Source organism: Rhynchophorus ferrugineus, unplaced genomic scaffold, assembly GCF_030347505.1.
Source record: "Rhynchophorus ferrugineus isolate W39M unplaced genomic scaffold, kcgeb_rfMv2 rfM5, whole genome shotgun sequence".
NCBI lineage: Eukaryota > Metazoa > Arthropoda > Insecta > Coleoptera > Curculionidae > Rhynchophorus > Rhynchophorus ferrugineus.
Window position 1 is genome coordinate 17,222,597 of NW_027472584.1, and position 14,885 is coordinate 17,237,481.

Here is a 14,885-nt window from a genome sequence, read left to right on the forward strand (position 1 = left end):
AAAATATTTTTACAACTATAATGGAGTTTTTTCCATTCCTTTCTAGAAGTTTCCGTTTATTTTATATAAATTGTACCAGGGTGTAAGCAATATATTTGCTCTCAACTCCAAAGATGATAGTAAATTAAAACCCAAACCGAATATTACAAAAAATCAATATCCACTGTAATCAATTCGTTTGAATTGAGACATTTAAAAAAAAGTTGATCAAGCAGAAACGCGAGAAAGCACTTTTGCATGTTACAAAATCCATGGAAACCTATATGACAACACTTAAATGACGACTTACATCACCTGCCTTATTCATCATACATAACACATTCAGGTTAGCACTTCTTCTCATTAACTCGTGATACATAAAAAACTGACCCTCAGATTTTATCACCCTTTTCAATTAATTACAGCCAATTAAGTTCTAGTGCAACATTCATATCGTTCATATTGACATCTGACCATGCATGAATCACATGGATTGATTAGTCTGCAATAAATAAATTATTTTTGAAAATCCCAAATAAATATGCTATGAAATTTTAAATCATTAAAGTAATTGTCCAATAACACTTTTTACATTAGAATCAATTAAATCAGTATGATCTTTATCAAAGCGTATATGCTCTAAAAAATACATGCTCAAGTGTTTTCTTATTTTTATTAATTTAATTGTCATTTCTAGGCAATATACTGATAAAAATCCAATCCCTAAGTAATAAAACAATAAACATACTTAACGTAACAATATGTTTTTTTATTAAAATATTTTACATTGTAATTGCAATAAAACACTAACGCATTCGTTATTGTATAAATGTATTATTATATTAATTATATTATTAATTATATTATTAGTTATATTAAATAAAAACAGATTAGAAAATCAACGATCTTTAACATCCCAAATAATCTAAAATAATACACATACGACATACATGAAAAATACCACCTTTTGTATTTACATATTCTAAATCTCTTTATTCACTCTAGTTTGGCAAATACTAATGTTTGGAAATTATCTATTTAATTTAAATTAATTATTCGATAACAATATTATATTTTATGACGCGTTAATATTGTAATGGACACTTGGAAAATACTTTTTTAAGATTATTTTATCTTGCTATAGTAGCTATAACCACACACTCATTAATTATACATAGTATATATATATACATAAACTTGAAATATAATTCACATTATCACATTACTGATTCCATATCAAATATGAAAGGGCTTGTGATTTTTTATTTTTTAATACACATAATAGCCTACTGTAAACTTCAAAGCTCTGGTGATGAATTTAGTAAGTTTAATTATTATCCATTTCAAATATTTATTATCATTCGTAACGTAGTTTTAAATATTTATAAAATAAGAGTTATCATATAACCACTGAAAATGGGCATTTTTATGAAACAGTTGGTTGAATAATTTTCTTTTTACTTGTTTTTATTTTATTATATTGTATTATAAATCTGAAGTAATTTCTAAAATTTAACTAAATTTATTTTAAAATAATTAAACTAAATGTTTGTTTTTAGATTTGTTTTATGAGCAATATGAAGATATTCTACAAGCCAAAATTTGGGGCAAACAACTATTAGCATCCAAAGATAGGTTTAAAGGGACTCAAGATGTAATGAAATTTGATCCAAACGCAATATCATTTTACGTATACACAAACCAAGACAGTGCAGCATCCCAGATCTACTTCAACGAAACTGATAAACTGACTGCCATAACATCTTTCAATGTCGATTTTCCTTCAGTATACATTATCCACGGATGGAGAACCCATAGCGATGCTTATATAGATCTCGAACTTACTAAGGGAATATTAAAGAAAGGTCAATATAATGTGTTTTGCGTAGATTGGGATCAATACGCTTATCAGTTGTATCTAGAATCAGTTTTGTCTGTTCCTAATGTTGGAAAGACAGTAGGTCAATTTATTAAAAATATCTCATTACTTTATAACTATTCAAATGATAATGTAATAGTCATGGGTCATAGTTTAGGAGCGCACATAGCTGGTTTTGCTGGAAAAGAAAACAATGGTTCCTTAAAAGCAATTGTAGGAATGGACCCAGCCGGACCTCTATTTTTTAAAGATAAACCAGAAGACCGTCTTAACAAAGATGACGCTCAATATGTCGAAGTTATCCATACAAATGCTATTTTCTTAGGAATAGATTACAGTGCAGGAGACGTTGATTTCTGGCCAAATGGTGGATACGGCCAGCCTGGTTGTAACGTTGACATATTTGGTGCTTGTTGCCACAAACGATCCTATTATTATCAAATTGAGTCATTATATGATAATCAATTTTATGCCAGAAAATGTGATAGTCTAGAAAACTATATTGCTGGAAAATGCGCTAACAATACTGGAGCTCTTATGGGTGGCATCGATTTCGATAACAGGTATATGTTACATTGGATTAGTGTTTAATGTTAATTTTTGTTATTTTTAGTATCACTGGAGATTTCTATTTGGAAACAAACTCAGAAGAACCATTTGGTTTAGGAGACATTTTCTGATTATTATACATATCTAAAATGAATTCTACATGAAAGAGAAGTACTTTTGAAATTCAAATATGTTCAAAATTTTCTATTCTAAAAACAAACGCAAATGGTTTAGAAATTTCTTTTAAAATTGTCAAAAATATTAATGGTTAGGCTTAATAATGAAAGACTCTTATAAAAAGTTACTATTTATTAAAAATAAAAAGATGTTAACATTATTCCTAAATTCAATTTTTATTTGTTTACAACATAAAGAAATAATAAAGAAACAATAAAGAAACTCATTTATGGCTGAGCAATTAATATAGGTTATATGATTAAATAGTATTCAATTGCTTAAATCCATTAAAAAGACCTATCCTGAAAAATGCATACCTATATATCAAAAGTTACACCTTATTCAAAGGATTTTCAGTAGATTTTTGCCATTCCTTAAAAATCATTTGTTTAATTTGAGACAACCGTAATGTAGGGTTTTCCAATTTCACTTCCTTCAACTTTCTTTCTTCGTAAGCTAAATAAGCAGCTTTTAACCTTTTCTCTGGATGCTTGTCAGCAGCATTAACAGTGTCACTAACATAATTATTATATATTAAAAAGATAAGATAAAATGTACAGTTATTAATATACAAACCCTAAAATATCTATAGCTTCTTCAACAGTTCTAGCTTCTTCACCGTCAATCTGAAGTCTGTTAATATTTTCAACTAGAGGAGCATCTAAGTGTGTTTCAATTTTCTTATCATTTTGCTTCTTTTTGATAGTTTCGTCTTGCCGTACCTGTATTTGGGCACGAGTTATTTTAGCAGAAGGAGGAGCTCTAGTACTTTTAAGAGAACTCATTTCTTTTTCTAACAATGCTTTAGCTTCTGCTTTACGTTGAAGCTGTTCTTGCCGTTTACGTTCTTCAGCTTCCTAATAGAAATAAACAATTCCATAATGTAGAGGATACCTAGTATTTTTTGTTATTAATTATACTTTAACTAACCTTCTTTTGTTGCTTTTTAAGGATTTGTTTATCATCATCTCTCCACTTAGAATCTTCAATTTCCTTTTCACGTCTTGCAACAGCCTCATCTTTTGCAGCCTTTTTCCTTTCTCGAGCTGCAACAGCCTTTGTGTTTTCTGCTGCAAATTTCTTGGGCATCGCACGATGTCTGAACGAAGAAATGAATAAGTAGTTAACCTCATTTTTGCAAGCCTATACAGAAATGACAATTTTAGACCACAAAACATTTAAATATTATATTGAGTCTGTATATTTTGTGTTTCAGACGTAGCAAGAGGTAAATAATCAAAAGAATCTATTATAGGTAAAATTACATCTATTACGAAATAATCTCCAATTTTCTCAAATAAACCTAAAGAGCTTTATATTGATTTAAAAATATAGATCATCTCTAAGAATATTGATTGATCATTGTCAGTGTTATATATATATATATATATATATATATATATATATATATATATATATATATATATATATATATATATATATTTGGTTAGTATGATATGTAGAATAAACATATTATATTATCAAAGTTTATCTCATCAAAAACCATCTTTTATTATATTTATTTGGAATAAAACAACCTTTTATATGTCATTTATTTTTAATATATATTATTGTCACAATTTTATTCAATATTTGCTTTATTATCATCATGAATACTGCTGGGCATATATTCAATATGTAATTATTACGAAAGCAACAATTACATTAAAATTAATGTAAAGGGTATGTTTCCAAGTTGACAGTTATTATTAGTATTAAGTATTATCAGTATTAAACTGGATGGTTTACTTATAACTGTCTGTGTAATTACATACCCGATTTAATATCTTTGGTTCTCAATTGACTTTTCTACATTGTCAAAACAACTCAACAATTCAGTACAAAACATAACAAATTCAAATAAATTATAAATTGACTAGTGTATATTTGTAGTTCAGGCAATATCTTGTATTGGAGGTTTATCTTCTTTCGATGGCTGATTTCTACTGACTTCTTCATCCCAAAGTTGTAGCATTTCTATTACAGCTGTATGCCCAAACTGCAAAGCCTCTTCTAAAGGTGTTTTTCCCCATCTATCTCTAATATCATATTCAACATGGCATTGCTTTAACAAAAATTCTACACAGTTAATATGCCCTTCAGCAGCAGCCAAGTGTAAAGCTGTTCTACCATCATAATCAGGCAAACTCATATCCATTCCATTTAGCATATGCCTTAAAAATGAGAAGGAATTAAACTTATGTGAAATTTATAAATGGTATTAATATGCATGCCAAAAATTATATGTCTGTTACCTTCTCAGGCCTGGCAAGTCTCCAGCAGCTGCAGAAAATAATAAGTTAACAATATTCAATCCTTTACTTTCATACTTGTGCTTTCTAGGATCAACTTTGTTAGGTGCATGTTTCAAATTATCATACCGATGAAAATTGAATTTTTTTATTAATTCCTAAAATATTTATATATATATATATATATATATATATATATGTTTATTGAGTATCAATATATATTTCAAAAATTATTACCTCACAGAATTGAACACCTCTGCAACTGTTTCCTAAAGCATCTAATGGTGGTGACCACAAGCAAATGCCCATGACATTTGGTATTACCACAAGTAATGCTCCACTAACACCAGACTTAGTTGGAACACCAACCTGTAAAAATGTTTAAGGTTACAAGATAAACTTGCTTGTCATACAAGAATTACCTTGAAAGCAAATTGTCCAGAATAATCATACATACCACAACTATGCATTAGTGATAGAACATCTCTAACACTTTCTGGCTTCAAAACTTTCTCTTCAGTTAATGGACAAATACCTCCATTTGCCAATGTAGCACCAATAACAGATAACTGATCACAGGTAACTTCCAATGAACAACACTAAAAATCCCATTTCAAATTTTGAACAAGTGTTACTTATATTAGTGATACAAAATACCTGAAAATAAAAGTCCATGCATTCTTTAAATTTACTATTCTCAGGAAAACATTTATTTTCGCGCATATAAAAACCTAGAGCATAATTTCTATCTGCACATTCCCTTTCTGATAAGAAAACAGCATTATTAAATCCCATATCTTCATTCCCTGCTAATCTCTAAAATATACAATAATTATATTAATATGATTTAAGCCGTCATCTCCATCAGGTTATTATGATAGATTATAGACATTTAGCACCATATTAATAACAACACAGATACAAATAATCTTACCTCAAAATAATTCATTGTGAAATCAAATTTTTCAGCCGACGTCATCTCAGGTCCTACCAGAGTCTTTAAAAGTGAACATATTAATATAGCTCCGGCATTTATCATTGGATTATGAGGTTTTTCTAAAATGTTGTATATTACCAATTAGAATTTTTATTATTCTGTTAATAGTTATTTTACTAATGAGACTGTATTATATGTTCTTGAGAAACACTTTTAAAAAGTAGAGACATTTCGTTTGAATTAGTGAAAATAAAAAATACATTATCAAAAAATGGACTTGAAATTTACAATATTTAAAATTTATAAAATAAACAAAATGCTTGGCTGGCGGGGTGTGTGAGAAGTTAATGGTTTAGGCAACCAAATAATCTGTGATGAATTAGAATTGTCATATTCCTGATAAAAATTATTTAGAACGTTTTAGTGCACGCTATGACTTACTGTTGTGATCTAAAATAAGTTCATTGAAATTGCGTCCACTTGGCTCCTGTCCAACATACTGATGCACCACATCAGCACCTAACAAATCCAGAGCTATCCCATATGTTAATGGTTTACTACAAGACTGTATTGTAAATGGTATAGCGACGTCACCAACTGAAAATCTTTGCCCGTCAATTGTACAAATACTAATACCCCAATAGTTGGGGCTCATTCTCTTCAACTGAGGAATATATGAAGCTACCTAAAACAAAACTTCAATAATAATTTTATGAACAATAATTTAAAGGAAAATTTTACTTTTCCATCTGTGTTATCTTTGCATTTCCAATAGATTTCTTCAATGTTTTTACAAAATTCCTGGAATTCTGGTATTATAAATTGTCTTCTAAAGGCTCTAGATATCAGACCGATATTTGGTGATATTATACTAAAATAATACAATGATTAATTATATGTCATATTTTAATCAAACCAATTTGCAACCATACGAAAATGCATTAAGAATTGTCTATTATAACAAAATTTATCGATAATTGGCATTGTGGTAAATCAATGCAAAACGTAACAAACAAACCGTAACAAGAAAGGTCCAAGGTTAATGAGTGTGGCTGCCAAATTATATTCTATTCAGATCTTTGTTAATTGGTTAATTAGAAGCACCTTAGTTTAAGGGTTTATTAATGTATTAGTTTAAAAAGTAATTTATCAAATTTGTAGTAAAATATTTAAAATTCACCACGCGTTATTATTCACATAATATTGCCAAATGCGACTTATGCAACTGTAAATACAAATAGACCGCAATAATGCGCCTTGAAAATAATTTATGAACCTTTGTCTTAAAAATGTGATAAGATATTAATTTATAAATTTTAGTCAAAACTAAGTAAATTATTATAAATAGGCATGTTTGATGCGACTGAGAAAAATACCTTTTAAAATTCTGAAGATTCAGTTTTTGCGTGTCTATTGAGTATGAATCGGAATTTGACTTTGAAAGGGTTTTTAAAATATCCATCATTTCTTTTAATCTGGGATCGGTTTTTCTTAAGCCTGTGGCTCGCAACGCCTAAAAATTTATATAAAATATAATTATTGTTACAAAAAAGGACATATAGTTACATTGAGGAATTTTCCAATTGGCAGAAGACCAGTTTGTTCATTTTTGAACATTTCAAATAGAACTTCATCTGTGTGAATATTTTCGCCCCTGTGATAAATTATTGTCATTATTATTTTAAAATAATTCGAATATAAATATATATTATTTGTGCATTAACTTACAAAAACAAATAATTTGTGTCATGGATGACTGAGTAGAATCGTCTGTAATTTGTACAAAATAAAATAATAAGAACAAAAATGTGCGTATAAATAAAAAAAATATAGACTTTTTGTTACCTTTGCTTATAATTTTCATGATGTACTTTATTATCCTTAAAAAAAGAAATACATTGATTATATGATGAAATTTTCATTGTACTTACATTAAAATACTTACATCATTGAGTATATTCGTACCATTCGATGCAGAACAAAAATGCCGTACTTTTTTAATTGATAACAAATTATAAATTTGCTTTTTCTTATTGCAAAAAGGTTTTAAAATCCTTTTAAGAGCGGTGATTTCCATTTTGCCGGCTAATCGATTGTATTTCTGAACTGTCGCGATGTTAAATATTACGCAGGCGTATTCAATGGAAATATAACGTCCACGAGATAGTCAATGATAATGCCTAGATGTTTATTCCGTAAAGTGTTTTATTTCATTTTACAAATCTTCGCTTGTGATCGTTAGTATAATACACAAACAGTTTAACGCTTTATTGTTAACTAATAATATATTTCACGTTAAATGTTTGCTGATGAATCGACAGAAGAAAAATATTTAACACTACATTTATTTGTAATCTTTAAAGCTGCATATTTGGATACATAATGATATAATTCATACATACTCAGACTAGTACATTTAAATTGCACTTATTATATTAGGCCTTTTTTCAATATTTTATTACGTAAATTAAGTTTCATTGGCTGAAAGGGGCGTTTAAGAGGTTGTCTATATAGGACAATACGCGCTAAATCCTGTAATGAAAATATACAAAATAATATATTTAGTATGTTAATGCTAGATCTATTACGTGAATATTATTTATATAACATAACTGACTAAAAATTGTTGAAGTGTTAATTTATTTTGAATCTTTTAAATTGTTGATAAGATGGTACATTGTCAGCATACTATGATAATAAATGCTTATAAAACATTCATTTCATTTTGATTTACATGTTTTTACATCATTCAATCAACGTATTTAAGACAGTTATATTCAACAAAATTTAGTTTAAATATTCAAAAAATTAAAATTTATTTGAAGATATAGAGAACAAAAAATTAGCATACGCAAAAAAATTATAAATATATGTTTTATAATCTGCAGCTAACACAATATAGAACAGTTAATAAATTATGTATACTATTTTTTATTTGCTAGTCGATTTGCGAAGCTGTAATGTGAAAGTCAAATATTTGCAACCCCCCCTTGACAGTAACGGCTGAATAACATATTAATGAAAATCATGTTAGTAAAAAGATGTGCAATATTATGCAGCCAACAATACGCACAGTTAAATGACAAAATTACTACATCTAGTTAATAATTGTATAACTTATTGTTTGTAAATCAACAAATTTAAAATGTTACATATACAGTTATATAACATAAAGTAATATATGGTCTATTCCTATTTTGCTCGTTACCATATTCTACACTTCATCGTCCTTCCTATATCGTCAATTTCCACCGCATTCTAATAATTACATAAGGTAAGTGATTGTAGTTTAAGCCAGTTAAAAGCAATAAACTGCAATAAAACAAATTTATTGTATTTCTTAACTATATAAAGCATAGAAATATTTATATAGTTATATCGATATATATTAAATAATGAAATATAATAAACTTACTTTTTCAATATAGTATTTTGTTAAATTTTAATATTGTGAACCTTCGTAACTAATTTGATTCCGAATGCCAGTTAATGCAAAAAACGGCTTTTCGATATAGAACATCTTTTGTATATAAGTTATTTTTCCTGAAGCAAAATGCCGAGTAACTGTAAGGCTTAATGAACTGTATATAGTCGCACCTTAGAAGGTTAAATAGCAAAACAAATTCTTTGCTAATACATTGGTAAAATAATGTAGTTCCTTTTTTATTTCATATTCAATTATAATAACTGTTTATTACTTATCTATATTCATTATAGTTTTAAAGGATAAGTTATATATTAAGAGGGCTTAAAACACTTGTTAGGATTGATAGCATATGATAACATGAAATATTTATGGATTTCTATTATAGTCAGTAATATTAAATCGCTATTATTTATATTATATTTATTATTAGTAGATTTTTTTCGAATAAAAAAATTTCAAACATCGATCGGTAATAGGACCGGTAATTGGTATGATGAGCGAAATAAACAATTAAAAAATTCATAAAATTTAATAGTTCTAGGATCATTGTAAATCAGGTGGATTTCAGATACTGATATTTGAAGAAGATCAAAGAAGCTTGTTGATTATGATTTTCTGCGAAATATAGGAATTTGTTAACATATTTTCCCTGTCAATCGATAAAGAAAAATCAGTACCAGGATTTTAATGTTATTTAGTATTGAATAGACGTATATATATGAATTAAGTACTTTATACAAGTTGATATACGTACAATACAAATTGTCTTTTCCACCGTACAATGGTTGTGCAGACGAATACACAGCGAAAAATATTTTATTAATAATAAATAAACAAATAAAATATTTTTAACAAAGAAATTGAACCGACTTCAAAAAATAAATAAGGAACTCACTAAAAAGTAAAAAGTAATCAAATATTTTTTATTTTTTAAATATTTTTTAACACAAAAAAACGATAAATATTCTTACGATGATTATGTACATATTTTATTTCAAAACGTTGTCAAAAAGTCGGTTCAATTTTTTTTGTTAAAAATTAGAATTAAAAAATTTTTAGTATTAGATATTTACTCAATAAATTACGCATTACAATGGGTAGGCCAAGTAAAGGTGCAGCCCGTATGAGGAAAAATAGGAATAAAGAAACAATAATTGACCGCTAATTGAAAATAAGGAACGCTTCAGGCCCTAGGGTCCGCTAACTAGCCTAGGTGATTTGACAAATGTTCTAACTAGACTAGAACAACAAAACGTTGTTGCTCCGGCCGAGAATCAAACCCGCTACCTCCGGGTGTGAGCTGAACGCTCACACCACTACATCATAGAGGCAGTTGCCTGCAATATTTTTATGGCTTCCTATATGATATGGTTAGAGCTTAAAAAGTAAACTGCTCTGAAGGACTTTGGTCAGTAAACCCTTACTAAAAATTGCTCAAAAACCCCTGAAGATTACAGCGGTCCGGTCCCTGTTTTCATAATCATCTTACCTAAATAACTTCAAAGTATACAATTAGTTGTTTGTACGTCCCCATAGTATTTAAAGAAATACTAACTAGCTAACTCCTAACCGTTGAGGAACTGTGTCTTCCGCCACATCAGCTCAGAAATAACATTATACACTGATCTGATTATTTTAGCTAAAAAATAGTTGAAAACATTGTACGTGCCTTTGAAATTTCAGGGTTCCCCTCGATTTCTCCGGATTCTACCATCAGATTCTACCATTAGTTCCGATAGGGCCATCTCGTAAATCGAATAAAAAAGAATTTTGATAATCGGAACATAATTAACGGAAAAATCGGTGAACATACATAAAAAATATATACAGTCGAACATACAACTTCCCCCTTTTTTGAAGTCGGTTAAAAAGATTTACAACATGAAAAAGACTACTCGAGCTTGAAAAGCAACAAGAATTACAAGAAGGACTTCTACAAATCGGAGTTCGAGATAATAGTACATCGAAACATCGCTAACAGTAAACATTATTAGTTGCCTCTTTCGAAAGTTATGTTGGTGTTAATCACTTAATGTTTCCATACCATTTGACTGTAAAAATTTGACTGGACTTACATCGTTTATCTCCGGTAATATAAACATTTAAATATTAATAAAGTTAATGACACATTGGTGTTAGTATTATAAGCTGTAGAAAAAATGGCATGTGGTATTTTAGAATATCTAAAGAGAAGCCCATTTTTTAGCATTATTTATTTAAAAGCGATGTTATCTAGCACGATATCACGGAGTATTCGTTCACGCCGAATCCAGATCAACTTAATCATTCTCAGCACATTCTCAACAGTAATCATCAATCATCAACCAGAGAGTATTTATTCCAACAGCACGAGTCTTCGGTAAAACAAATAAATATAACACGTAAACAAAACAAAATAGATCAACCAAAAGATTCTCTCTATCAACCACTTACGGTAGCGGACAGTCACTACCACTTGTAACAATTGTATTCACGTCCAAGCAGAGTCTCCGTTGATACAGAATCCAAAAAAAGTACACAGTAGTTAAAGAAAAAAGCGTACAGTTCTTCACAACCGTTATATAAGGGAGCGCACAGTTTGTGCCAATTGTATCAATCACTTAATGCATTTATATTCGCCTAGCCAGCATGTTAATGGTTTGAGTCTTTATTACTCTTAATAAATAACAATAAAATCATTTATATTACTCAACATAGATAACAATTTTAATTTATTATAATTATTTAATTAAAGTCAAACCTATTTTGACCAATGGTTGAAATTAACATTTTATCAGTGGTCGAAATTCGACAGTAATTCAGTTATTAAGTAGCTTAATTTTTAATATTTCATTCATAAAATATTAATAATCTTTGCATTGTGTTAGCTGCGTACATACATGTAGGTTATGAAATATGTAAGCTTTATTTTCCTGTAAAACTATTTTATTTTATTTTACAGAAGTCCATCGAGACTTATTGACGATATCTAAACATTTGACTCATTATATCTCTCAGAGTGACATTTTTTAGAATTTATTTATAACATTGTTACTAGTCGTTGCCGACTAACCTACAATTTGTCTTTATATTAACTTAAATCTAGGTATACATCTAGAAGGACCCATCGGCCCAATCTTAATCTCTGATATAATAATGTTTATATATTAACACTGTTGTTTTTCTATTAAATGCACCTTATTATAACAGGTCAATTGAAAAGTCCCCGACTTGACACATAGAAGGCGCTACTAAAATTAAATCCATATGTTATTAGTTAGAACATAGGAAATTTGACAGTTGTCGGATCATTAGTTTGTGAATTATAGCATTTTGAGTGAAGAAATTTTGTTATTGTAAAAAAAAATGGATAAAAAGGAATTTGAATTAAATATTGGAATAAAAAGGTGTTGATAAAATATTGCTTTTTGAAGGGAAAAAATACAGTTGAAGCAAAACTTGGCTTGATGCCGAGCTTCCGGACACTGTCCCAGGAAAATCAACCATCAGGAATTGGTATGCTAAGTTTAGACGTGCTGATGAGCATCGAAGACGGTGAACGCAGTGGACGCCCAAAAGAGGTTGTTACCGACGAAAAAACTAAAAAATTCACAAAACGACTTTGAATGACAGTAAATTGAAATTTAATGAAATAGCAGACACTCTAAAGATATCAACTGAACGTGTACATCATATCATTCACGAATATTTGGGTATGAGAAAGCTCTGTGCAAAGCGGGTGCCTCGCGAGCTCACTTTTGACCAAAAACAATGACGAGTTGAGGAATCAGAGCAGTGTTTAAAGTTGATCAAGTGTAATAAACCCGAGTTTTTGCGTCGATATGTGACAATAGATGAAACAGGGCTCCATCATTTCACTCCGAAGTCTAATAGACAGTCATCCGAGTGTCTATTAGAGACTGCACACGATGAACCCGCGTGGAAAAACGCAACAGTCGGCTGGCAAGCTTATGGCGTCTTTATTTTGGGATTCTCATGGAATAATTTTCATTGACTACCTTGAAAAAAAAAGGACCATCAACAGCGACTATTACATAGCGTTATTGGACCGTTCGAAGAACGATATCGCCGGAAAACGGGTGCATTTGAAGAAAAAGAAAATGTTGCTTCACCAAAACAATGCACCGTGTCACAAGTCAGTGAAAACGATGGCAAAAATCCATGAATTGGGCTTCGAATTGCTTCCCCATCCTCCTCAGGTCTCAAAAGAATGCTCGCTGAGAATAAATTTTCGTTGAATGAAGAGGTGATCGCCGAAACTGAGGCCTATTTTGAAGCAAAAGACAAATCGTACTACAAAAAAGGTATCGAAAAGTTGGAGGGTAGCTATAATCAGTGTATCACCCTTGAAGGGAATTATGTTGAATAGAAAAAACTAATTTTGCCAGAAAATATGTTTTACTATGGTAGGCCGGGGACTTTTCCATTGAACTGTTACTACACTACACAAGATCAGATAGTTTGATGCTTTTGAGCCTGTGTCCTGTTCTGGTGTTATTCAAGAGTTGAATTACTTAGATATTGACATGAGAATGGGGTCTGTCCTCATGCCCCCTTACAATTCTCTTGATTTGCTGGGTGATAGTCGATATCTGAAGTTCTCGATGTAAGTAAACAGTCCTGTAGTATCTCGGTGCACCTACAGTACTTGTCAGGGCTTTGTTCTGAAAAACTTCCCGAACATCGGAATATCCCCATAATTGAAATTCGTATGGCCATATAGTTTCAACACTTGCCTGTATAATAGAGATTTGATTTAATTTATTATGTACTGCTAATTGTATTTTTTACAGTTAACCAATACATTTTTCTATATTTTCTTTTCTTTTTTACATGTTTCTTCCAGCGAAGTTTTTGCATCAAAGTTCATTCCTAGATACTTAGTGTTGTTGTATGGAATAATATTATTATTTATTGTTAATTGTTGTTGAGTTTTAGTTTCCAGGTTTGGGTATTATTATTTATATTGTCACTTGCGTGTTGTAATTTTCGAGTGACTTCTTCGCTATTATCTCCGACAGCAAGAATCGCAGTGATATCAGCAAATATAGCCATCGTGATATGTTCCATTTGTGGTATATCACACGTGTAGAGTAGGTAAAGAATTGACCCCAATACATTTGCCTGTGGTATACCTGCTTTAGTTTATTTTATTGTAGAGTAGGCTTCCTCTTGTTTAACTCTAAACATTCTGGCTGCAATGTAAGATTTCAATAGCTCACATAAACAAACTTTTTTCTTATTTTGAAAAATTATATTAACGTCGTTGAATTTCTTGCAGCACCTATCAAATAACAAATTTAATAAAACAGTTAAAAGACACAATTAACAGATCTCTTGTTACGATGATCTGTGTTAACGATTTTTTAGTGTGAACCCTTTATTTGCTAAATGCTCCTGACCATTATATTCGGAAATACAAAATTTTAGTAATTATTAGTGTTGGGAACTATCGACTGAAATCGACTATCGTCTGTTTAGTAATTGACTACTTTTTACTATCGACTGTTTCAGTCGCTATTTTTGGTTCGACTGATTTTACTACTTTTTATCACTGGCTGTTTTAGTTACTATTTTCGGCCCCACTGATTTAGTTACTATTTACTATCGACTGTTTCAGTTGTGTACTTTTAGTTACTATTTTTGGTTCTATTAGTTTCATTCGACTGATTTTTAACGTTCTGG

General features: G+C 29.8%; 4 protein-coding genes across 6 annotated transcripts in view; 2 read left to right on the top strand and 2 right to left on the bottom strand.

The window, feature by feature from the left end:
* Positions 1 to 1,151: 1,151 nt before the first annotated feature.
* Positions 1,152 to 2,741, top strand: LOC143197317 (lipase member H). Its single transcript, XM_076405680.1, has 3 exons — positions 1,152 to 1,300; positions 1,539 to 2,421; positions 2,472 to 2,741. Exons 1-3 carry the CDS (start codon positions 1,222 to 1,224, stop codon positions 2,536 to 2,538), a joined length of 1,029 nt encoding a protein of 342 aa, XP_076261795.1. The 5' UTR covers positions 1,152 to 1,221; the 3' UTR covers positions 2,539 to 2,741.
* LOC143197318 (coiled-coil domain-containing protein 124) lies at positions 2,699 to 3,706 on the bottom strand. The gene is made up of 3 exons (XM_076405681.1): positions 3,515 to 3,706; positions 3,161 to 3,441; positions 2,699 to 3,099 (listed from the first exon to the last, which is right to left on the bottom strand). The coding sequence occupies exons 1-3, from the start codon at positions 3,671 to 3,673 to the stop codon at positions 2,916 to 2,918; spliced, it is 624 nt and encodes a 207-aa protein (XP_076261796.1). The 5' UTR covers positions 3,674 to 3,706; the 3' UTR covers positions 2,699 to 2,915.
* Positions 3,707 to 4,123: 417 nt separating this feature from the next.
* On the bottom strand, positions 4,124 to 7,956 carry GLS (Glutaminase). Of its 3 annotated transcripts, XM_076405677.1 has the most exons (13): positions 7,719 to 7,956; positions 7,619 to 7,653; positions 7,502 to 7,543; positions 7,340 to 7,427; positions 7,150 to 7,286; positions 6,515 to 6,644; positions 6,215 to 6,458; positions 5,771 to 5,892; positions 5,494 to 5,652; positions 5,259 to 5,435; positions 5,074 to 5,205; positions 4,840 to 4,994; positions 4,124 to 4,758 (listed from the first exon to the last, which is right to left on the bottom strand). In XM_076405677.1, exons 1-13 carry the CDS (start codon positions 7,848 to 7,850, stop codon positions 4,479 to 4,481), a joined length of 1,833 nt encoding a protein of 610 aa, XP_076261792.1. In that variant the 5' UTR covers positions 7,851 to 7,956; the 3' UTR covers positions 4,124 to 4,478. The 3 variants fall into 3 exon arrangements, with proteins under 3 accessions (XP_076261792.1, XP_076261793.1, XP_076261794.1); XM_076405678.1 differs by lacking the exon at positions 7,502 to 7,543; XM_076405679.1 differs by lacking the exon at positions 7,619 to 7,653 and having other exon boundaries at positions 7,671 to 7,954.
* A 958-nt stretch (positions 7,957 to 8,914) lies between these two features.
* The window catches only part of bbg (PDZ domain-containing protein big bang), a 38,280-nt gene continuing 32,309 nt past the window's right edge, over positions 8,915 to 14,885 (top strand). The window contains exon 1 of the mRNA XM_076405673.1: positions 8,915 to 9,047. The gene's annotated coding sequence lies outside the window, so the exon portion shown is untranslated. The remainder of the gene's footprint in view (positions 9,048 to 14,885) is intronic.

Coding starts and splice junctions, on each gene's coding strand:
- LOC143197317 (XM_076405680.1), top strand. CDS start 1,222: ATGAAAGGGCTTGTGATTTTTTATTTTTTAATACACATAATAGCCTAC. Junction 1,301..1,538: donor AAGCTCTGGTGATGAATTTA/GTAAGTTTAATT, acceptor GTTTGTTTTTAG/ATTTGTTTTATGAGCAATAT. Junction 2,422..2,471: donor GGCATCGATTTCGATAACAG/GTATATGTTACA, acceptor TGTTATTTTTAG/TATCACTGGAGATTTCTATT.
- GLS (XM_076405677.1), bottom strand. CDS start 7,850: ATGGAAATCACCGCTCTTAAAAGGATTTTAAAACCTTTTTGCAATAAG. Junction 7,428..7,501: donor GACACAAATTATTTGTTTTT/GTAAGTTAATGC, acceptor AATTTATCACAG/GGGCGAAAATATTCACACAG. Junction 5,653..5,770: donor TCACAATGAATTATTTTGAG/GTAAGATTATTT, acceptor TGTATATTTTAG/AGATTAGCAGGGAATGAAGA.
- LOC143197318 (XM_076405681.1), bottom strand. CDS start 3,673: ATGCCCAAGAAATTTGCAGCAGAAAACACAAAGGCTGTTGCAGCTCGA. Junction 3,442..3,514: donor TTAAAAAGCAACAAAAGAAG/GTTAGTTAAAGT, acceptor TATTTCTATTAG/GAAGCTGAAGAACGTAAACG. Junction 3,100..3,160: donor GAAGCTATAGATATTTTAGG/GTTTGTATATTA, acceptor TAATTATGTTAG/TGACACTGTTAATGCTGCTG.